Source organism: Microtus pennsylvanicus, chromosome 1 (genome assembly GCF_037038515.1).
Source record: "Microtus pennsylvanicus isolate mMicPen1 chromosome 1, mMicPen1.hap1, whole genome shotgun sequence".
In the NCBI taxonomy this organism is placed as follows: Eukaryota; Metazoa; Chordata; class Mammalia; order Rodentia; family Cricetidae; genus Microtus; species Microtus pennsylvanicus.
In genome coordinates, this window is record NC_134579.1 from 102,803,321 (window position 1) to 102,827,447 (window position 24,127).

Consider the following 24,127-nt stretch of genomic DNA (forward strand, 5'->3'; position numbering starts at 1 on the left):
GGCCCTGCCACATCTGTCTATAGTGTCCACAGGGCCGAGCAGGCCCTGCCACATCTGTCTATCTATCGTGTCCACAGGCCCTGCCACATCTGTCTGTCTACCGTGTCCACAGGCCCTGCCACATCTGTCTATCGTGTCCACAGGCCCTGCCACATCTGTCTGTCTACCGTGTCCACAGGCCCTGCCACATCTGTCTGTCTATCGTGTCCACAGGCCCTGCCACATCTGTCTATCGTGTCCACAGGTCCTGCCACATCTGTCTGTCTACCGTGTCCACAGGCCCTGCCACATCTGTCTATCGTGTCCACAGGGCTGAGCAGGCCCTGCCACATCTGTCTGTCTATCGTGTCCACAGGCCCTGCCACATCTGTCTCTATCGTGTCCACAGGGCTGAGCAGGCCCTGCCACATCTGTCTGTCTATCGCGTCCACAGGGCTGAGCAGGCCCTGCCACATCTGTCTGTCTATCGTGTCCACAGGCCCTGCCACATCTGTCTATCATGTCCACAGGGCTGAGCAGGCCCTGCCACATCTGTCTATCGTGTCCACAGGGCTGAGCGGCTGCCTCTGTTGCTCTTCATTCTTGGGTTTTTGAAGGTAGTCACACTGGGTAGCCCTGGCTGCCTGGGAACTTGCTATATAAATCAGGCTGGCCTTAAGATTCGTATGATTCCACTTCTGGGTACTGGGACTAAAGGCGGCAGCACGCCTGGCCTGCGGTTTGAGAACACTGTGGGTATAGCACATGTGAGTGCCAGTTGCGTTCTGAAGGAACCAGAACACTTGGGCGTTCATACAGACCTTTGTCAGCTGCCCTTGAGTGCTGGGAACCCAGCTAGGGTCCTCCGGAACCTAGCTCAGGCTCAACCCCTAGCCACATCGCTCCTGTTTTCTGAGCAAGTGTCTGTCATTGAACTTGTAGCTTGCTGATTGGGTAGACTTGCTGGACAGGGAGCCCCAGGTACCCTGTCTCCAATTTGCCAGCACGAGGAACATAGGCGTCCACCACTCAGGTGGCTTTTACTTGGGTGCTATGGATTCAAACTTAGGTTCTCATGCTAACATAGCAATCACTTACCCACCAAGCCATCTCCCTTACTGTGTGCAGGCATGGTCAGAGGCCAGCTCTGTGACGCTGGGGCTCCTTCCACCTTCAGGAGGGCTCCAGGGACAAAACTCAGGTCAACAGGTTTGCGTGACAGGTCCCTTTACCAGCTAAGCCATCTTGCCAGCACCCTTTTGTCGTGAGTCACACTCTGTAACCCAGCCCGGCTGGTACTGAACTCATGACAATCCTTTGCATCAGCATCATGGGTGCTGGGATTATAGGTCTGTGCCACCACACCAGGCTCTGGTAAAGACCTTTGCCAGAAATGAAGATCACGTTGTTCTTTTTTTCTTTCGAGACAAGGTTTCTCTGTGTAACAGTCCTGGCTGTCTTGGAACTCACACTGTAGACCAGGCTGGCCTCGAATTCACAGGGATTCACCTGCCTCTGCCTCCTGAATGCTGGGATTAAAGGTGTGTGATTAAACCACTACCACCTGGTTTATGATCAAGGTTCTTACTTAATAGAAAGGACCCTGAAGTCCAGAGAATGGGCTGTGTACTTCATGTCCAGTCCCTTTCCCCCGGACACCACAAATTCATTCTGAGAGGAAAAATGCTGTAAGTTAGTATATTAGAAGAAACACCTAGAACCCAATTGTTAGACACTGACACAGGAGGCTCTTACGTTTTTAGGGTGGCCTGGACTCACTTTTTAACAGGGGCTAGTCTGAACTCAGCCCGAGTGCTTGGCATTATGGGTTTGTGGGACTGGGGAGGTGGTTAGGGTGTTCTGGTTATTCTTACAGAGGCCCTGGGTTTAATTCCGAGCACCCATATGGAGGTCTACAAGTATCTGCAACTTCAGTCCCAAGGGACTCAATGTCCTCTTTTGGCCTTCATGGGTACTGCATGCACACAGTGCACAGGCAAGGCACCAACACACACAGACAAATCAACCTTAAAAAAAAAATCACTAATACACATTAATTTGAAAAATTATGGTGTGTGCTACTGTACCTGGCTTCATTTCTTAAATTTATTTTTATAATTTTACTTATTATTGTGTGTGCATGTATGCAGGGCCCAAATGACATCTTTTATTGAGACAAGTCTCTCTATGTAGTTCTTGAGCTCGCAGAGATCCTCCTGCCTGTCTCCAAGCACTGGGACTAAAGGTGTGCGCCACTGCACTCTGCGCACAGAGAACGTCTGTCTCTGTGGTGTCAGCTCTCTTCTGCCTCTTGTGGGCTCTGGAGATGGCATGCAGGTGGTCAGGTGCCAGGCCAGCACTTCACCCGCTGTGCTCTCGCTGGCCGCGGGCACTGTTTCTACTAGCAGGGGACACCAGGCCGAAGCAAGACGCTGGTTTTCTCAAGGCCTCAAGCAGTTAAGCATTACAGGTCAAAATCCTGAGACTGAGGAGGTTGGGGACCTTCCCGACACGCCCCATATCAGGCCTGCAGGTGAATTCAGATAAAAGAGCAGAAGTGGAAACCCTGAGCTCAGTCACACAGCCGCCAGTGTGCTCAGGTCCCAGCCCCAGCACTCAGGAGGCAGAAGCAGGAGGGTCAGCAGTTCAAGGTTAGGCACAGCAGCAGGGGTTCAAAGCCAGCCTGGGCTACAGGAGACCCTGTTCTCCCAGAACAAAAAACGAAGTGAGCATGTACTATGATGTCTTGGGCACATCTCCCACGACTGGACAGCTGGACATCAGTGTCTCAGTGGCAAGGACCCTCCTCATTTCATCTCAACTGGCCACTGGAGCCATGGTCTTCTGACACAGCCTGGCCAGGAGCCCAGCCATCTGCAGCAAGGAGTTCACACCTTCCGCCACTTTCATGTGAGTGTATCCAATCTCCTGAAACACAAGTTCAAGGAACCAGTGGGTTAGCCGGGAGTGTGGGCTCCTTTCTATCTAAACTGTAGACGGTTCAAAACCAATGACCTCAAAATGCACCACAGTAAGAGGACGAACCTGGCTTCACTCAAGTTTAGCTCATGCTGGAAAAGGGTGTTCCAGGCAAAGGGAGCAAACCCAGGGCTTCCAGCACTGAGCTACAGCCCCAGTCTGCTAGGGTCTCACATAGGCCAGGCCAGTTTTAAAGCCCCTATATAGCTGAGGATAGCCCTGAGCTTCTGAGTCTCTTGCCTCTACCTCCAAGGTATGAAACTACTGGCAAACAAAAGGACACCCAGTTTTTTTGCTGTTGTTGTTTTGAAACAAAGTCTCACTGCGGAGCACTGAGGGTGAGCACCACCACACCTAGTCTCACTGCGGAGCACTGAGGGTGAGCACCACCACACCTAGTCTCACTGCGGAGCACTGAGGGGAGCACCACCACACCTAGTCTCACTGCGGAGCACTGAGGTGAGCACCATTACACCTAGTCTCACTGCGGAGCACTGAGGGGAGCACCACCACACCTAGTCTCACTGCGGAGCACTGAGGGGAGCACCACCACACCTAGTCTCACTGCGGAGCACTGAGGGTGAGCACCACCACACCTAGTCTCACTGCGGAGCACTGAGGGGAGCACCACCACACCTAGTCTCACTGCGGAGCACTGAGGGTGAGCACATCACACCGAGTCTCACTGCGGAGCACTGAGGGGAGCACCACCACACCTAGTCTCACTGCGGAGCACTGAGGGTGAGCACCACCACACCTAGTCTCACTGTGGAGCACTGAGGGGAGCACCACCACACCTAGTCTCACTGTGGAGCACTGAGGGGAGCACCACCACACCTAGTCTCACTGTGGAGCACTGAGGGTGAGCACCACCACACCTAGTCTCACTGTGGAGCACTGAGGGGAGCACCACCACACCTAGTCTCACTGCGGAGCACTGAGGGTGAGCACCATTACACCTAGTCTCGCTGTGGAGCACTGAGGGGAGCACCACCACACCTAGTCTCGCTGTGGAGCACTGAGGGGAGCACCACCACACCTAGTCTCACTGTGGAGCACTGAGGGGAGCACCACCACACCTAGTCTCACTGTGGAGCACTGAGGGTGAGCACCATTACACCTAGCAGCACCCATCTTATGCAGGGCTGAAGACCAACCCAGGGCTCTGCACACTCGAGGTGTGTACTCTCCCAACTGAGCCACCCCCTGTCAAATTCTTTTTTGTTGTTTTGTTTTTCAAGACAGGGTTTCTCTGTGTAGCCCTGAAACTCGCTTTATAGACCAGGCTGGCCTCGAATTCAGAGATCCACCTGCCTCTGCCTCCCAAGTGCTGGGATTCAAGGCGTGCATCACCACTGCCCAGCTCTAGTCAAATTCATTAACCAAGGTTAAATGTACACTTGTCTGAGCTGGTGGTCTCACACCTAGGAACCCAACCATGTAGAACAAGAACCTGGCAGCCAGGCTATCTTGTGCGTGCCAGCATGCACATTTTAGTTACAAATGCCTTTCCTAGAGAACAAGTGACCACAACACAGCCACACAGCAGAATACTGTTCAGTGATAAGGGCCAGGCAATGGGCACGCTACAGCAGAGCTGGAGGGCACTATGCACTGAAGAGGCCAATGCACGCTAGTGTGGTAGCGCACGCCTGTAGCCCCAGCTTGTGCTACACTGTAAGGCCTTGTCTAAAAATAAAGCAAGAAGCCACTAGACTCAAAAGGTGGCAAAAGCGCACGAGGCATTCCTGAGCTCTGACTAACCTTGATGAATTCCAGTTTCAAGTATTCGGCCATCGGAAAGGTTTTACACACTCGGAAAATGTTCCCGATGACGTCCTCTGGTGAGTAGCCCAGGTGCCACAGGTGAGCAAGAATCTAAATGAAAGACAAAACAGGCTCTGAACACCGTGACAGGGAAGGGAGATGGAGTTGGTCCTACAATGGTCCTAGCCCATCACCATCAGCTTGGACCGGGTGACCCATGAGGCTCTGAGGAACACCTGAACCTTATGGAGGTGCTGGTGGCCCCATGGATGCCTTGTGTCACCCAGCCCTCTGATCACACAGGAAAGTTAGCCCGCTTTCCCAGCAGGTGCCTGTCCTCAACTACGGGCATGATGGTCTGACATCCTGCCTACATCATGTCCCTACCCAGAGCTTTCCAGGTGGAATTCCTCACTGCTGGCTCTCCCAGGCTCAGTAAGGACCAGACGACCTAAGCAGGGCAGGATTCCATTAGCCCTGTGTCTCCCTCCCTCCCCGTCCTCTTCCCCCAGTCTGGGGCTGTGTCTAAAGAGTCCATTGAGCTTTGGCAGCTTGGGGTGGATTCTGGTAGTGTTAGGATTAGCCTTGTTCTTCCTTCAGTAACCAGCCTCTGTCTGTACCTGTTTCCCTGCCCAACCCTGCCCTGCCCCTAGTCAACTGGACTAGCAGCTGACGTGCAGATTAAAAAAAAAAAAGTAAAGTAAAGTGTGTTATGTTAGCCCCACGCCCTCAGCACCACAAGCTGCCATGCCTCCCGCCATGATGGGCTGCAGGCTCTCCAAGCAGATCCAAGTAAAGCCTGCTGCTCCTGAGCCGCTTCTGTCAGGTTCTGAGTGACGAGCAAAGTAAAAAGTCCACCCGAAGCCAAGGGTGATTTTAAGGGTCAAGGACAGTGGTGCGGAGTCCTGGTGGCACCATGGAAGCCAGGGGAGGAACAAGGGCCCACCTTATAAGCCTCATCGATGTTGGCATCCACGCAGTGCTGGATCATCTCCTTCACCAGCAGGGGGTGGGGCTCGTCACAGACCTGAGCAAACACCAGGAGAGGCAGCATGAGGCCCCAAGGACTAGTCAGTACCAACTCTCCAACAACTAGAATGGGATTTGGGAACTCTTCTCACTTCCACAGACAGCCCCAAATATGGCAGCTCCTGATGCCATGGTTACATTTCTCATTTCCGAAATGAACGAACCACAAAGCAGGCAAAGGCCCCAAAGACTCTCTTCCTGGGTGGTATTAATGGCATGGAGCTGTGCATAGTGACACACGCCTGTGTCCTAGGTGCTGTGCACAGTGACAACGCCTGTATCCTAGGTGCTGTGCATAGTGACACACGCCTGTGTCCTAGATGCTGTGCACAGTGACACACACCTGTGTCCTAGGTGCTGTGCACAGTGACACACGCCTGTATCCTAGGTGCTGTGCACAGTGACACACGCCTGTATCCTAGGTGCTGTGCACAGTGACACACGCCTGTATCCTAGGTGCTGTGCACAGTGACACACACCTGTGTCCTAGGTGCTGTGCACAGTGACACACACATGTATCCTAGGTGCTGTGCACAGTGACACACACCTGTGTCCTAGGTGCTGTGCACAGCGACACACACATGTATCCTAGGTGCTGTGCACAGTGACACACACCTGTGTCCTAGGTGCTGTGCACAGTGACACACACATGTATCCTAGGTGCTGTGCACAGTGACACACACCTGTGTCCTAGGTGCTGTGCACAGTGACACACGCCTGTATCCTAGGTGCTGTGCACAGTGACACACGCCTGTATCCTAAGTGCTGTGCACAGTGACCACGCCTGTGTCCTAGGTGCTGTGCACAGTGACACACGCCTGTATCATAGGAGCTGTGCACAGTAACAACGCCTGTGTCCTAGGTGCTGTGCACAGTGACACACACATGTATCCTAGGTGCTGTGCACAGTGACACACGCCTGTATCCTAAGTGCTGTGCACAGTGACAACGCCTGTATCTTAGGTGCTGTGCATAGTGACACATGTCTGTATCCTAGAACTCAGGAAGAGCTTAGTGGGGATGGAACAAACTCTGTCTCAGAAAAAAAAAAAAAAAACCAAACCAAAATAATACCCAAAACACCCCAGAGGATCTCAATTCAAGGCCAGTATGGGCTATATATTGAGACCTGTCTCTAAAATGAGTAAGTTGGGGATGGTGGTGCATGCTTGTAATTCCCGATGTGGGAGGTGGAGGTTCAAGGCCAGCCTGGGTACACAGCCTGGGCCACAGACTCGGTCAAGAAAAGAGGAGAAGAGAGTGGGATGGGATGCGAGGGGAAAGGGGGGACAGAAGACAGGGGAGGGGAGGAGAAACCAGAGCCCAGCCCACAGCACAGGGGAGCTCTGCGGGGAGGTGGTGAGGGAGGGCATCAAGGAAGACTGCTGAAGGCTAGCGTGGATCTGCCCATCTGGCACCACTCACATGTGGACCCCCCCAGACCCTCCCACTGGTCCCTTGGGCACGAGAGACAAAGCTGTGGTGGGAAGAATGAGCATGGCCGCGTGGCCCACTGTTGGAGAGCAGCCCCAAGCCCTATACCTTGAACACATTCTCGCTGTTGATATAGCCGAATCCCGAGAAGGTTGACTGCAGGTTGTTCAGTGCCTGGAGAAGGCAAGGGATACGTCAAGGGCCAATATGTCTTTCCCGGTCCTGCCTCTCAGAGAGCCAACGCCCACCCCCCAGACTTGGTACAACACTCACTCCTCAACCTCAGCTTGAAAAGGCAGTGTCCTGGCTGTTCTTACGCCACCTTGACACACAAACTAGAGTTTCTGAAAGGAGGGACCCTCAACTGAGATCCTTCATAAAATCCAGCTGTAAACCATTTTCTTAACTAGTGTTTGATGGGGAGGGCCCAGCCCATGCTGGTGGTCCTGGGCGCTGTAAGAAAGCAGGCTGAGAAGCCATGGGGAGCAAGCCAGTAAGCAGCACCCTCCACGGACTCTTCATCGGCCTCTACACTGCTCGAGTTCCTGCCCTAACTTCCTTCGGTGAGGAACAGCAATATGGAAGTATAAGCCAAATAAACCCTTTCCTCCCCAACTTGTTTTGGTGATGGTGTTTCATCAGAGCAATAGAAACCCTAACCAAGACAGGCAGCAACAGTCACCCACCGACCTGGCGCATGTCCCCTTGGGCTGTGAAGATAATGGCTTCCAGGCCATCATCTGTGTATGGCACGTTTTCCTTCTCGATGACATTCATGAGCCTGGTGAGGACCTGAGCATCAGTGAGCTTGGTGTAGCGGAGCACTGCACAGCGTGACTGGATGGGCTCTGGACAGAGACAGCACAGTGAGCGCTCCCTGGCAAGGCCTGCTGCTTATCAGGACACAGCTGACCAGAGCCAAGTGTCAAATTATCAGATAAGAAGCAAAGAGGCTGGATGGTTGGCCTTCCCGGTCCTGCCCCCCTGCTCTGCGGAGAGTCTTCTTCTCTGTGCATGTGCTGTGTGTGTGTTTCCTTACCCCCCAAAACGCCTGCCTTTAACTGTTGGAAAAAAATAAGAAAGGAAAGAGACCCGAGTTAGCAACACCCAGGTCCTGCTTCTGGAGAGAAGTAGGCCTCAGGACAAACACCACCACACATACAAGCCTCCCCTCCCCACAAAGAGTTAGGGGTCTCTGGAGTCACAGTGTGATGGGTGGGCCCTTCAGGAAAGATCAATTTGGTCAGACTGGAAGGGAACCCCAAGCTCTTTGACTCTCCACAGGGGAACAAGGGACGAAGGTGTCTGCCTATAACCCCAACACTTGGGATTACATAGGGAGGTAGGGACAAGAGGATCAAGAGTTTAAGGTCAACCTTGGTCAATTTAAGGTTAGCCTGTGCTACCTGAGACTCTGGCTAAACAACACAACAAACACAAACCCCAACAATAAAAAAGGACAGGGGGTCTAGCAAGATGGCTTAGTGGATAAAGATGCTTGCCACTAAGACTGACAACCAGAGTTCAATTCTGGGACCCATAAAGATAATAACTGACTTTACAAATTATTCTCTGACATCTATACACAGACACACGGCCCCAACATGTGCACACACACACATACACACAAAATAATTCTAAAATATGGGCCGGGCGGTGGTGGCGCACGCCTTTAATCCCAGCACTCGGGAGGCAGAGGCAGGAAGAACTCTGTGAGTTCGAGACCAGCCTGGTCTACAAGAGCTAGTTCCAGGACAGGCTCCAAAACCACAGAGAAACCCTGTCTCGAAAAACCAAAATAAATAAATAAATAATTCTAAAATAAATGGTGTATGTGTGTGTGGGAGGGGTCTTGTCACATTAAGCAATTCGCCCACCTAGGCAGTCGTGAGCTGTGTGGAAAAGGAGTGTGGTAACAAACCTATGTATGACCACACACACACACTTGGGTGCAGGAGGGGGAAGTGGGACAGAAAAGCCCCCACTGCTGGGGATCAGCGAAATAGAAATGAGACAGAGAGAACACACAATATGGTGACGGCATGACTCACGCAGTAGGTGACGGGAAGATGTAACACCAGCCCGACAGGGTAGACCAGTGCTGTGGGCAGTAGCTGGGCTAAAGGACAAAGGGCCCCATAAGGAGGCACTGTGGTGAGGTAGAGGCCTGGCCATACTGGGCAGCCACAAAGCCTAACGCAGAGTTGATGCCAGGGGCTACAGCACAAGAAAAAAACAGATGGGCTGAGTGGCTCAGGTCTGTCACCCCAACAACTCAGGATGCCGAGGCAGGAGAACTGTAGGTTTAAGGCATTCCTGGGCTATAAAGTGAGTTCAAGGCCAGCCCGGGTAAGGGAAGACCAGGTCTCAGAATAAAAAGTAAAGCGGGAAAAACTCTGTCTCTAAAAACAAACAGGGGGCTGGAGAGATGGCTCAATGGTTAAGAGCATTGCCTGCTCTTCCAAAGGTCCTGAGTTCAATTCCCGGCAACCACATGGTGGCTCACAACCATCTGTAAAGAGGTCTGGTGCCCTCTTCCGGCCTGCAGGCATACACACAGACAGAATATTGTATACATAATAAATAAAAACAAACAAACAAAAAAGAGTAAATAAGTAAAAAGGGAGTCTCGGGCTGGAGAGATGGCTCAGAGGTTAAGAGCACTGGCTGCCCTTCCAGAGGTCCTGAGTTCAATTCCCAGCAACCACATGGTGGCTCACAGCCATCTATAGTGGGATCTGATGCCTCAGAACACTCACATACATAAACAAATCTTTTTTTTCTTTTTTTTTCTCGGAGACAGGATTTCTCTGTGTAGCTTTGGAGCCTATCCTGACACTGGCTCTGTAGACCAGGCTGGCCTCGAACTCACAGAGATCTGCCTGCCTCTGCCTCCTGAGTGCTGGGAATAAAGGCGTGTGTCATCACCACCTCGCAAAATAAATAATCTTTTTTTTTTGGTTTTTCGAGACAGGGTTTCTCTGTGGTTTTGGAGCCTATCCTGACACTGGCTCTGTAGACCAGGCTGGCCTTGAACTCACAGAGATCTACCTGCCTCTACCTCCTGAGTGCTGTGATTAAAGGCGTGTGTCATCAACCTCGCAAAATAAATAATCTTAAAAAAAAAAAAAAGACGCCTCACTGGATAATGACCCAGGTGGCGTGCTCACCTATGATTTTGTCTGAAGCATTACAAGCCAGAGCGAAGCGGGTCGTCTTGGAGTAGATTTCCATGGTCCTCCTGAGGGCCTGCTGAGCACCGTCCGTCATGCTGAGGCAAGCATAAGAGGGCAGTGGGTGCCAGGTCTGGAGCATGGCCCACAATCCCTGTTGTTCGGGAGGCAAAAGCAGGACTGGAAAACTGAGGCCAGCCTGAGTTACTTGGGGATCCCCACCTCCAGCCCGCACCTGTCTGCTTCATCCAAAATGATGATCTTGTGTCGGCCCTTGGGAAGGGTGACCTTCTGTTGGGCGAACATTTTGATTTTATTCCTCACCACATCAATTCCCCTGAAAAACAGGAAGGCATGTGTCACAAATGGAGGAACTTTTTATTATCATGGGGAGGGGTTTGTGTGTGTGTGTGTGTGTGTGTGTGTGTGTGCACATGCGCACGCATACGGTCAGAAGACAACTTTAAAGACCCAATTCTCGCCTTCACTTTGAGTTATATGGGCAGAACCAGTGCTTTCAAGCTGGCACAGCGAGGGCGTTTATCCACTGAGCCATCTCTGGTCCTATTTTATTTTTTTAACATGTCTGCGCAGATGCAGGGCATGTGCAGGCGGGTACCTGTAGAGACCAGGTGTCAGAAGCCCTGGAGCTGGAGTTCTGAGCAATTGTGAACTGACTGATGTGGGTGCAAGGAAACTCTGGGTGAGGGCAGCATGTTCCTTTTCTTTGTTTGGTTTTTGAGACAGGGTTTCTCTGTGTACCCTGGCTGTCCTGCAACTTGCTCTGTAGACCAGGCTGGCCTCAAACCAGAGATTTGCCTGCCTCTGCCTCCCCAGTGCTAGGATCAAAGGCATGCACCACACGTTCTTTTTTTTTTTTTGGTTTTTTGAGACAGGGTTTCTCTCTGGCTTTGGAGCCTGTCCTGGAACTAGCTCTGTAGACCAGGCTGGTCTCAAACTCACAGAGATCTGCCTGCCTCTGCCTCCCGAGTGCTGGGATTAAAGGCGTGCGCCACCACCGCCCGGCGCACTACATGTTCTTAACTACTGAGCAATCTCTCCAGTCCCATACTTTATTTTTTGAGAGAGGCTCTTTATATAGCACCTGAGCAGACCTGGTACTCAGAATCCACCGCCTTACCCTTCCCCGTGCTGGGATTTCCCACAGACCACCCCAAGCTCACAAGGGGCTTGTAAATCCTCCGCGTAGCCCCAAGGGCTACAAGACTTTATTCTAACCTGGGAACATGAGCTAATAGTCAAATACACAGACCAGAAGGTGGGCTGTGGCTGCCGGGGCTGCAGAAGGGAAATGGGGAGGCGCATGAGGGCAGTTTCAGTTTCGCAGGGCCAGAAAGCTGTTGCACAAGAACACAAACATATAACATGACTGAAGTTGACATTTGAAAGTGGTTTCAGGGCTGGTGAGATGGCACAATGGGTAAAGCCACCTGCTGGCAAACCAGGCAAGACTGACAACCAGAGTTCAATCCCCAGAACCCACATAAAGGTAAAAGGAAAAAAAATTCCACATGGTTATGCTCTGATCTGCATGCATGCATGCATGCGTGCGCGCGCGCACACACACACACACACACACACACACACACACACACACACACACGACAGGGTTGGGGGGATGGTTCTTACCGCCAACCCTCACAACCTGAGTTTGATCCTTAGGATCCACTTTGTGGAAGGAGAGAACCAGCTCCCAGCAAGGTGTCCTCTGACCTCCACACGTACATCATGGCATATGCCCCTCCCCACAATAAATAAGCAGCAATAAAAACAAATTTTAAAGGTTTTTTTTTAACATTTTCATCAAAACGAGGAACCCTGCAGGTGCTCCTCTGACACTCAGACAAGGCAATAAATGATTCCCCTGTTAAGCGTGGAGCCAGTGAAGCAAGCACCAGGCACGAGCCAGAACCAAGTGGAGCCTCTAGACTCAGGTACAGCAGAAGGCCTCCACCTCCCCACCCACTGTACCTGTCATTTGATGCGTTGAGCTCCAGAACTGCATCCTTCAGCGCCGGGCCCAGCAGTGCTCTTGCCAAGCAGAGGATGCTGGTTGTTTTGCCGGTTCCTGGGGGACCCTGTGGGTGAGAGCTCTCTGCTTCATGCAGGGAAAACCCAGAGGCTGGAGAGATGCCTCAGCAGTTAAGAGCACTGGCTTCCATTCCCAATGCCCCAAACGGGCTGTAACTCCAGTTCCAAAGGATATATTATCACTACCCCCACCTCCCAGGGAACCAGACATACCCATGGTGTATAAACACAGATGCAGGCAAAACACCCATACACGTAAAAATTAACTGATTAATTAAAGGGTTCCCAGGTAGATCTTGCTGCTCCCACAATTCCCACTGTTGGCACTTGCTCCCCTGATTCTCCAACAAGTCAACCAGGGACATGTGGGCCTCCCTGAGGAGGGAGTGGACAGGCAAGATGCCCAGGGGACCAGGCCCAGGTACTCACAGCGATGATGATATTGGGCACATTGCCTTCTTTCGCAAAGACCTAGGTAAAAGAGGTTCATTAAGTTAAGTGTGGCTACATGCCTCTGATCTCAGCACCAGGAAGACTGAGCAAATTTTTATTATTATTTATTTATTATACAATATTCTGTCTGTGTATATGCCTGAAGGCCAGAAGAGGGCGCCAGACCTCTTTACAGATGGTTGTGAGCCACCATGTGGCTGCTGGGAATTGAACTCAGGACCTTTGGAAGAGCAGGCAATGCTCTTAACCACTGAGCCATCTCTCCAGCCCCCCCCCCATTTTTTTTTTTTTTTGGTTTGTTCGAGACAAGGTTTCTCTGTAGCTTTGGTCCCTGTCCAAGGTTGAGCAAGTTTAAGACCAGCTTAAGCTACATATCAAAGCTCTGTCTTGAAGACAAATAAATAGCCCAGGTGTAGTGGCACACTTGTTTAATCCCAGCATTTGGGAGGCAGAGGCAGGTGGATCTCTGTGAGTTAGAAGCAAGCCTGGTCTACAGAGAAAGTTTCAGGACAGTCAGGGCTACATAACGGGTAGTGTGTTCAGGCTCACAGGGTGGCATCCTCCCATGGGCTGGGGTCCCGGACTCAGTGGAAAGGAGGAAGCGGGCTAAGGGAGCAGGCATCACCCACCTCCCTGCTTCCGGTCTGTGGATGCAGCGTGACCTGCCTCATATCTCTGCCACCACGCCTTCCCCCAGGATGGACTGCGACCTTAGACTGTGAGCTAAAGCCAAATTAAGCTAACCCTCTTGATGTAAGTTCTGCTCATCATGTACTTTGTCACCCCAGCAAGGAATAGGTGATGTCACCCTCCTTCCCCGTCTCGGCCATCTTTATCCAGTCACCACTAGCTAGTCAGATCCACACGTGATGCTGGAAGCGGTTAGAGTCCTTACCTCCAGCCTGCTCACTGTGTCTTCATTGCCGACTATTTCATTCAGCTTTATTGGTCTGTATTTTTCAACCCTGTTTTAGGAAAAAGCAAATATTGTCATGGTTATCCTCTCAGTAACTAGAGGATCGGACAGGAAAGGGCGACCCTGGAAATTCTGGCAGGGTGGGACTGTGTTACCTGTCATGCCAACCCAGGAAGGTCGTGCCAGGAGGACCCCCGAGATCCAGGCCAGCCTCTACCACATACACAAACTGCCTCAAAAATAAAGAACTAAGAAGCCGACAAGATGGCTCAGTGTATAAAGGTAGTCACAGGAAAGCTAGTCAGCCTTAATTTAAGCCCCAGAACCTGGTGGAGGAAGAGAAGTGAGGCCCACGTGCACTGTGAGACTGTTGCTGGCACATACAGGCACGAAATAAACAAACAACCATGGGCTGGAGAGCCGGCTCAGTGGATGAGAGCACTGAGTGCTCTTCCAGAGGACCCAGGTTCAATTCCCAGCACCCACACAGCCGCTAACAACTGTAATTCCAATTCCAGGGACCTGACACCTTCGCACAAACATATCAGGCAGGCAAAACACTAATGTATAACAACAACAAAAAATTAAAAAACCTTCCAGGCATGGTGGCAGATACCTGAAATCCCAGGTATGTTGGGGGTGGAAGCAGAGAGAGACTTTCAATAGGTTAAGAAAGAATGTGCTAGAGAAATGACTCAGTGGTTAGTGGCACTTGCTGATACAGAAGACCTGAGTTTGACTTCTAGCATCCACACAGAGGCTCACAACCTGGAACTGTAATCATAAGGGACGCAATGCCCTCTCCTGGCGTCTTCACGTACTGCATGCACACAATGCCCAGACAGACACACAAACAACACTCACACACAAAAAATAAAATGAATCCCAAAGGGGAGGGGGAAGTCAGGCAATGGTGGCGCACCTCTGTGAGTTCAGGAGAGCCAGGGATATACAGAGAAACCCTGTCTCAAAAAACCAAACCAAAACAAAAACTCCCAAAACAAGACCAAAAAAGAAGCCAACAAGATGGCTCAGTGGTAAAGGTGCTTGCTGATGGGTCTGACCACCTGAGTTCAATCCCTAGGACACACATGGTAGAAGAGAATCCTAGAAGTTGGTTTCTGACCTCCACACAGGTGGTATAGCAGGTGCAAGACCCGCCCCCCCCCCATCCTCTCAATAAAGAAATGAAAAGAAAAAGCTTTAAACAAAACAAAGATAGCAAGAGACCCTCTGATATGAACTGGCTCCTCGCCTGTCCACCCCACAGCAGAGGAACCTCACGGTAAGCTGTGGTTTCTGTCTAGCCAGCTCTGCTGCACACCACTTGCAGACACTGCCGAGTGCACAGCGATGGACCCACGCACACCCACTTCCGTCACAGCAATGATGTAAGTGCTGCACCCCCAGGTCTCTGCTGCGCCGGGCAGACTGCGCTGACCCTCGGTTTGTTATTGTTCCAGCTGGCCTACTCTTGCCGCCCTCAAGCAGCAACTGGTGGTTTAGGGCTGTGACTGGGAAGTCTCAGTGGACAGTTGGCCCCTCTCCCTCCACCCTCCCACCCCTGAGATAGGGTTTCTCTGTGTAGCCTTGGCTGTCCTGGAACTCACTCTGTAGACCAGACTGGCCTCGAACTCAGAGATCCACCTGCTTCTGCCTCCGGAGTACTGGGATTAAAGGCATGTGCCACCACAGCCTGACCATGTGTGAACAGTTCTTAAGCAATTGTGAAATGGCACTTGGACACTTCATTAAAATATTTTTCCTTTGGAGCTGGAGAAATGGCTTAGTGGTTAAAACACCAGCTGCTCTTCCAGAGGACCCAGGTTCAATTCCTAGCACCCACATGCAGCTCACAATCATCTATGACTCCAGTTCCCAGGGTTCTAACTCCCCCTCCTCAACCTCTGAGGGCACTGCATACGCCCACAGACATAAAATAATCTTCCCTGTAATCCTCCCTAGTCCTAGGATCACAGGCTTCACCACATCCAGTTTATGAGGTGCTGGGGATGGAAATGTGGGTTTTCTGAATGGCAGATAAGCGTCCTATCAACTGGGCCACATCTCCAGATGGCCTGGAACTCATGACCCTCCTATCACAGCCTCCTGACAGCTAAGTTCTGCCTTTTAAATAAACGAGCAATGTTGAGAGAAAATGACCTCTTCCAGCTCTGGGCACAGATATGGCAGATTTACAATGATCTGACCATCGACGTTTCCTGTGCTCTTTATTATATTCTGTTGATCTCGTTTCTGTTTTCAGAGACAGGGTTTCACCAGGTAGTCCTTGCCAGACTGGAACTCCCTTTGTAGACCGAGCTGGCCTTGAACTCAGAGATCTGTCAACTTCAGCCTCTGGAGTGCTTTCTGTTGTTTTAAGCACACATACATACACACATGTTTAAATTGTGTGTGCAACAGCACAAGTGTCAGGGTCAGAGAGCAACTTGGGAGTCAGTTCTCTGCTTCCAACCTGTAGAGTCCAGGGACTAAACTCAGGTTGTCAGCCTTGGCTACAAGCATCCTCATCATGAGCCATCTCATCAGGACTTGTTTCTGGAGACAAGGACTATCCTGTAACCCAGGCTAGCCTCATATTCACTGTGTAGCTGACCGTGACCTAACAGATGTATGCCACTCCATTTGGACACTGATTTCCTTTTTACTTATTACTGTGGCAACCGGACAATGCTAAATTACATGCAATATGCGCCTTTTTTCCTTTTTCTTTTGAGTGCTGGAGATAGAACTCTAGGCCCTGAGAATGCCAGGCAAGAATTCTGCCACGGAGCCACATTTCCAGCTTTTGCAATATTTTCCCTAGTATTATTCTAGATCAATGGTTTTCAACTTGTAGGTCATGACCTCTTGGGGACTGTCAAGCGACCCTTTCACAGGGGCCACCTAAGACCATTGGAAAACAGATATTTACATTACAATTCGGAACAGTAGCAAAATTACAGTTATGAAGTAGCAATGAAAATAATGTTATGATGGGGGGGCGGGGTCACCACAGCATGAGGAACTGTATTCAAAGGCTGCAGCATTAGGAAGGTGAAGAACCACTACATAGTCCAGATGCTTCAGAGAGCTAAGGGATCACTCTGCTGTCTGGTGCCAGAGACCCTACATTTGATAAAGGAAAGCAAGTGCCAGTGGTAGGGCCATAACAGTATGTGCTTTTGTACAAATGTCTGCAATCAATTTTCATCCAAGAAAAAAACAACGAACTCAAAAAACTGGGAGTGGTGGCGGCACAACACCTACAGCCTTGGCACTTAGGTGGAAGAGACGGTCGGTTCAGAATTGAAGGTCATTCTTGGTTATGTATGAAGTTCAAAACTAGCTTAGGGTAGTGAGGCCTATCTTAAGAAAAATAAGGTGGAGTCGGTATTTTTTTAGGTGATATTTTAAACAAACAATAAAAACACATGACGCACTATTAGTCAGTCCAAGCATCACCACTTAGGTGAGCTCTGAGCCATACATCCCTCAATTTCAATAAATTAAAAACCTCTGCATTTGCCTGGTAGCTCACATCGTCATTCCAGCACTTGGCTCTGAAAGTTCAAGAACAGCTTGGGCTGCCCAGCGGAACTCAGGGCTGAGAATGGGACCGAGTGCATGCTTAGCATCCACGAGACCCTGTGTTCCATCCCCAGCACGCCTGTCATCCCACGGGGGCAGAAGGAGCAGCAATTCAAAATCATCCCGTGCTACACAGTAGGTTAGAGCCCAGCCTGAGTCACACAAGACCCTGACACAAGGGAAAAAAGAGTAAAAAAAAAAATCCAGTTTCAAAAAGAGAAAGAAAAAGAAAATCTGAACTCCCGGGGTCGCAGCTTCGGTGCTCCCCCCCCCAAAACACAAACTGCAGCAGGGTCCCGGGAGCTCGGCCCGCCCTCACTCGCCATCACCTCTCCGCGCGCGTTACTACGGCCGCGCGCTCACCACGGCAGTTCGTAGTGGCCGGCGCCGCCCGCGGTCTTGCTGGGGACAGCCGACGGCTCCGGCGCCCCACTCTCGGCCGCGCCACAACCGCTCTCTTCCACCTCCATTCCTACGCCGGCTCTTCCCGCCACCCGAGGCTCCGCCCCGTGACGTTTTCACGGAAGTCTCGGCCCCGGTTTCCGGGCAACACTGGGAGGGGAGCGGAAGTGGGCGTGGAGGCGGTCTCTTCCCGCGCCTGCGCAAAGAATGCAGCGTAGCCACGCACTGACCGCTAGAGGCCGCTGTGGTTGCAGGAGACCGCGTTTGAGGGGCGAGGAAGGAGAGAAGGGCGAGATCAAGGAGGACGTCTCTAGGCAAGGACGTTTGTGTCATCTTATCATATTTTACTTAATTGTATTCTACTTCATTTTGTTTTGTTTTATTTTCACTTGTTTGGTTTCTTGAGACTGAATATTATCGCTCAGCAGCCAGCCTGACCTCTGATTAGCGGCCATCCTCCTGCCTCAGCGTTCCTGGTGGAAGGATTACTTTTTAAAGTATTATTTCAGACATGCGAGTGTTTTGCTTGCATGCACGTATATGCAGCACATGCTTGCCTTGTATGGGTACAGAGGAGGGTGTTGGGTCCGCTGGAGCTGGAGTTAGACTCTTTTGAGTTGTCATGTAGGTCCTGGGAATCAAATCCAGATCCTCTGCAAGAATCTCTAGTTCTCTTTTTGTTTTGTTTTGTTGATACACGGTTTCCCTGTGTACTCCGGTAGACCAGGCTGGCCTCGGACTCTCAGAGCCCCGCCTGCCTCTGTCTCCTGAGTACTGGGATTAAAGGCCAGCGCCACCCCTGCAGCGTTGAGCCTTTTAGAACCCTTAACAGCCTGCCAGTCATCTCTTTAGCACTGCCTCTCCTGGGGGAAAGGGATTGCCTGTATTTTATTTCTCTTGCGTTTTCTAGACAGGCTCTTGTCCTATAGTTCAGACTGGCCTTGACTGGCCTCCTCAGGGCCGAGATTACGTATTTTATTTATTCACCTATTTATTTATTTGGTTTCTGAGAAAAGTCTGCTCTGTGGTCCAGGCTGACCTCGAACTCTTAGCCGTCCTCCTGCCCCAGCCTCCTCATTGCTGAGATTAAAGACCTGTGCTTCGGCACTGGCATCGTAAATGCAGTATATAAAACCCTGCTTCAAAATAAAAGTCACGTAGAGGCCTGAGGCTGGCGATGGCCCATACCTGGAATTCTTCACTCAGAAGGCTGCAGTGTGGATGGGTGCAGAGAGGACAGAATGATTTCGATGGCGAGTGCCAGGCCAGTCTGGCACAAAATAAGATGTCTAAATAACAGAAGGGCTTAGGGCTCAAGCTACAGAGTGCTTGTCTCTGTACACACAAAGCTCTAGGTTCAAGCCACAATGTCACTAAGTAAATTTAAAAAATGAAAAATTGGGGGCTTGAGAGATGGCTCAGAGGTTAAGAGCATTGCCTGCTCTTCCAAAGGTCCTGAGTTCCCAGCAACCACATGGTGGTTCACATCCATCTATAATGAGGTCTGGTGCCCTTTTCTGGCCTGCAGGCATACATGTACACAGACTATTGTATATATAATAAATAAATATTTTTTAAACAATGAAAAATTATGCTGGGCCGTGGTGGTACATGCCTTTACTCCCAGCACTCGGGAGGCAGACGCAGGCAGGCCTCTGTGAGTTCGAGGCCAGCCTGGTCTATGAAGCAAGTTCTAGGACAGCCAGGATTGTTATACAGAGAAACCTTGTCTCAAAAAAGCAACAAATTAAAAACTGAAGGTCTTAGAAGACAGCTCAGTGGGTCAAGTGCTTACAACCCAACCACAGACCTGAGTCCGGATTTCCCACATCCCAGGTAAAGGCCAAGCACAGTGGTACACATCAATAACCCCAATGCTGAGGAGACAGAGGCAGGAGGATTCATGAGGCTCCTTGGCCAGCCAGTGTGACTGAACTTGTGAGCTCCAGGTTGGGTGAGAAACCCTCTCTCAAAAGAGTAAGGTGGATGGCAGGTGTGGCAAGGGAGGGTAGAACTCTGTGATCTCAGAGTCAGCCTCGTCCATGTAGCAGGCTCAGAGCCAATCAAGGTGGCACAGTGAGACATCATCTCAGACAAACAAAGTAAAACATAAGGTGGAGGAGCTACAGATGTAGCGATGTTTTGTTTCTGTTTAACATATAAAGCTTGCCTAAAGATCAGAGTATGAGCTAAGGCACTTGAGGCCAGGCAGTGGTGGCACACACCTTTAACCCCAGCACTCGGGAGACAGAGGCAGATGGATCTCTGTGAGTTCAAGGCCACCCTGGGCTATGCAAAATTGGTCCAGTCTAAAAGAGAAACAGAGCTCACACAAAGGTGGTCCCAGCACATGGGATCCCATGCCTTTAATCCCAGCACTAAGGAGATAGAGACAGGAGTGATGACTGGGCAGAGAGAGGAATAGAAGGCGGGAGGAGACAGGAGCTCACGATAGTCTAAGCAGCGTGTAGTCTGAGGACAGGATCGCCCCCTTTGGTCTGAGCATTGGTAGAGGTAAGAACTCTAGTGGCTGGTGGCTCTGCTTCTCTGATCCTTCAGCTTTCAGCCCCTGACAGCTGACTTAATTATTATTAAGAATAATTAGAATTTGTGCTACATACAGAGATGGATCAGTGCTTAAGAATATATATTGCGGGGCTGGAGAGATGGCTCAGTGGTTAAGAGCACCACCTGCTCTTCCAAAGGTCCTGAGTTCAATTCCCAGCAACCACATGGTGGCTCACAACCATCTGTAATGAGATCTGTGCCCTCTTCTGGCCTGCAGGAAGAGTACTGAGAATACTATATACATAATAAATAAATAAATCTTTAAAAAAAAAAGAATATAGCTTATGGCTGGAGAGATGGCTCAGTGGTTAAAAGCACTGGTTGCTCTTCCAAAGGACCCGGGTTCAGCAACTGTGTGTAGCTCCAGCTCCAGGGGATTCGACATCCTTACACCTACATACGTGCAGACTGAACACCAATGTACATAAAGTAAAAATAAATAAATCATTTAAAAGAAAAAAAGAGCCGGGAAGTGCTGGCACACATTTAATCCCAGGACTTGGGAAGCAGAGGCAGGCGGATCTCTGTGGGACCAGCCTGGTCTACGGAGCAAGTTCCAAAACAGCCAAGGATACATAGAGAAACCCTGTCTTGAAAAACAACAAAAACAACTGCCTGGAACTAGTTCCTCTGTCTCTGTGGGTAACCAGACCCTTGTAAACACACACCCACACTCATATTAAATAAAGAACTTTTATTTATATGTACGTGTCTGTGCAGGTGTCCAAAGAGGCAGGAAGACAGCATTGGACACCCTGTAGCTAGAGTTCCAGGCAGTTGTGAGCAGGCCAGTGTGGGTGCTGGGACCTGGCCTTAGGTCCTCGGGAAGGAAAGCTACTGTCTTCACCACTGAGCCATCTCTTCAGCCCAATAATGATAAATTTTTAGTTTGGGCCCGGGAGCTCACTGTGTAGCTCCAGCTGGCCGTGAACTCACATTGATCAATTGTCCTACCTCTTGATGCTGGAATGAAAAGCCACCACACCCCCCTCTCGTAAGTTTTTTTTTCTTTTTTCGAAAGAGGGTCAACTTATGTAGACCAGGATGGCCTGGAACTCTCCGTAGACCAGGCTGGCCTCAAACTCATAGAGATCCACCTACGCCTGGGATTAAAGGCGTGCGCCACCACCGCCCAGCCCCATAAATTTTTTTTTAATTAAAAAAAATGAAGTGGAGAGAAACTGAGAAATACATCTTCACATCAGCCTCTGGCTTCCACAACAGCCTGCCTAGGTGAGTGGACCTGCGCACATGTGTGTATATAGCATACAAATTAAGTTTTAAATAAATAAATAGAAACTGAACAAGTAGGTATTTTCCAGGTCTGGAGAGTGGCTCAGTGGTTGGCAGCTCTCCTGCTCTGACAGAGGACCTGAGTTTGGTGTGTAGCACCGCCACCTCCTGGCACACTTTCTTGGTGGCACAGGCCTTTAGTTACAGCACTCGGGGCAGAGGCGCCAGGTCTTTGTGAGTTCAAGGCCAGCCAGAGTTATACATAGTGAGACCCCATCCCAAAAATTCAGAAAAATAAAATGAAAACTGAAGATCCTTCCTTGCTAGGCGTGGTGGTGCAACCTGTCATCCTAACACTGAGGAGGCAGGAGGATGATACATTCTAGGCCAGCCTGGGACTGCACAGGGGACTCCGCCTCAGTAAAACAACAAAAACCGACAGGAGACCACACACCTTAGCTCTTCTTGGGCGATGGAGGCCAGCCTGAGAGACACAGAGAAATAACAGGGCTCTAGTCACAAGCCCTGGGTTCAACCACCAATGTCACAGAAAAAGAAAAAAATAAAAGCCCTTTTCCCCAAGGTGGCATTTTGGAGCGTTGAAGCTGGTGATTTCCAAGTGGGCTTGCCCTATTGTTAGCAAGCTCAGCCTTGTGCACGTTTACAGAACTCCTCTGCCTGTCTAGACACCCTCCTCCAATCGCCTCTGGTAAGCACAAAGGTTTTCATTTGAACTCTTTAGTTGAACATTAACAGTTTTGAATTGCTTGCCTTGCTTTCTGTTGTTCTTGAGACAGAATCTCTCTATGTAGACCAGGGCTCTCTATGTAGACCAGGCTGACCTGGACTCTCTATATAGACCAGGCTAACCTGGACTCTGTGTAGACCAGGCTGACCTGGGCTCACTGTGTAGACCAGGCTGACCTGGGCTCTCTATGTAGACCAGGCTGACCTGGGCTCTGTGTAGACCAGGCTGACCTGGGCTCTGTGTAGACCAGGCTGACCTGGGCTCACTGTGTAGACCAGGCTGACCTGGACTCTGTGTAGACCAGGCTGACCTGGACTCACTGTGTAGACCAGGCTGACCTGGACTCTGTGTAGACCAGGCTGACCTGGGCTCACTGTGTAGACCAGGCTGGACTTGTACTCACAGAGCTTCCCCTGCCCCTGACTTTGGAGTGCTGAGATTAAAGTCTGAGCCACCACTCCTGCTTTTCCTTCTTGCTTCCTCTTTTAATAATAAGAAAACAAGGAGAAGCCGGGCGGTGGTGGCGCACGCCTTTAATTCCAGCACTCAGGAGGCAGAGGCAGGCAGATCTCTGTGAGTTCGAGACCAGCCTGGTCTACAAGAGCTAGTTCCAGGACAGGCACCAAAAACCACAGAGAAACCCTGTCTCAAAAAACCAAAAAAAAGAAAACAAGGAGAGAACTTTCCCAGATGGGCAGAGGACAGATTTTATGTCCCAGGATGTGGGGTGACCTTTAAGACCTCAGCTGTGGGTGGTCTGTTGGCCCCTGTGCTGCGCAGGCTGATCATTGAGCTCTGAGCGTCTTCACTTTTGTTTTCGGTCTGTTGACTTTCCTCCTGAGGAAAAGAAAATGAAATAAGCATCTGTCAGTAGAGAAATGAGATATCCATAACACGTAGTCACTAAAAACTGGAACTTGTCTGTCTACTTGTATTGACAGGGAAAGATCTCCACGTCTTCCCAAAAACAAAGTCACAGAGGGAGGAAGAGAGCGGCTGTGAGCTACAGAGCCTGCCTAGAATCCCCCAGCGAGGGGCTGGGGTGTGGCTCAAGGGGAGACCATTTGCCTAAAATTCCAGACTGCCTTCAAAGTCGCTCTGTAATTTAGGATAGCCTTGAACTTTGGATCCTTTTGCCTGTTGCTCACACGTGCTGGGATTACAAGTGTGTAGCACCCCTTTTAAGATTTATTTTTATGTCTTTGTCTGCATGTGGTCTGACGAGGGCTGTGCACCTGTGCGGTGGGGGTGTGCCCTCGGATGCCAGAAGAGGAAATCCTATCCTGCCGGAGTTACAGACACTCAGGGCCTGAGACTGAACTAGGGTCCTCTACAAAAGCTGCAAGTACCCTTAACCCTGAACCAGCTCACCACCTCTCTCTTTTTCTTGAGATTCATTTTATTATTACTTTAAAGTGTGTATGTGTGTGAGTGTATGTGCATGTATGTGTGAGTGCGTGTGTGCGTGTATGTACGTGTGTGTGAGTGTATGTGTGTGTGTGTGTGTGTGTGTAAGGGTATGTGCATATGAATGCAGTTGCCAGTGGAGGCCAAAGGCACTGGCTCCCGTGGAGCTGGAATTGCACACGGTTGTGAGCTGACGCATGTGTTGGCAACAGAACTCAAGACCTCTGCAAGAGCGGTACATACCTCTTCTCACCGGGCAGTCTCTCTGGCCTCCCAGCCCTTTCTAAAGTCATGTGGGCACCAAACCCAGGGCATCACACATCCTTGTCTAACCCTGGGATCCATGAGCCACACCACCAACACCTAGGCCAACAAATCTTATGTCTACTCCCTAAT

The 24,127-nt window shown here is 50.5% G+C and overlaps 1 protein-coding gene across 2 annotated transcripts; it reads right to left on the reverse strand.

Annotated features, from left to right (window-relative positions):
- Window positions 1-2,036: 2,036 nt before the first annotated feature.
- Rfc2 (replication factor C subunit 2) lies at window positions 2,037-17,887 on the reverse strand. 2 transcript variants are annotated; one of them, XM_075977225.1, is made up of 11 exons: window positions 17,703-17,887; window positions 13,762-13,831; window positions 12,843-12,884; window positions 12,354-12,460; window positions 10,597-10,698; window positions 10,359-10,459; window positions 7,879-8,036; window positions 7,297-7,362; window positions 5,672-5,752; window positions 4,723-4,836; window positions 2,037-2,907 (listed from the first exon to the last, which is right to left on the reverse strand). In XM_075977225.1, the coding sequence occupies exons 5-11, from the start codon at window positions 10,665-10,667 to the stop codon at window positions 2,797-2,799; spliced, it is 702 nt and encodes a 233-aa protein (XP_075833340.1). In that variant the 5' UTR covers window positions 10,668-10,698; window positions 12,354-12,460; window positions 12,843-12,884; window positions 13,762-13,831; window positions 17,703-17,887; the 3' UTR covers window positions 2,037-2,796. The 2 variants fall into 2 exon arrangements, with proteins under 2 accessions (XP_075833340.1, XP_075833330.1); XM_075977215.1 differs by having other exon boundaries at window positions 17,737-17,877.
- Window positions 17,888-24,127: the final 6,240 nt, after the last annotated feature.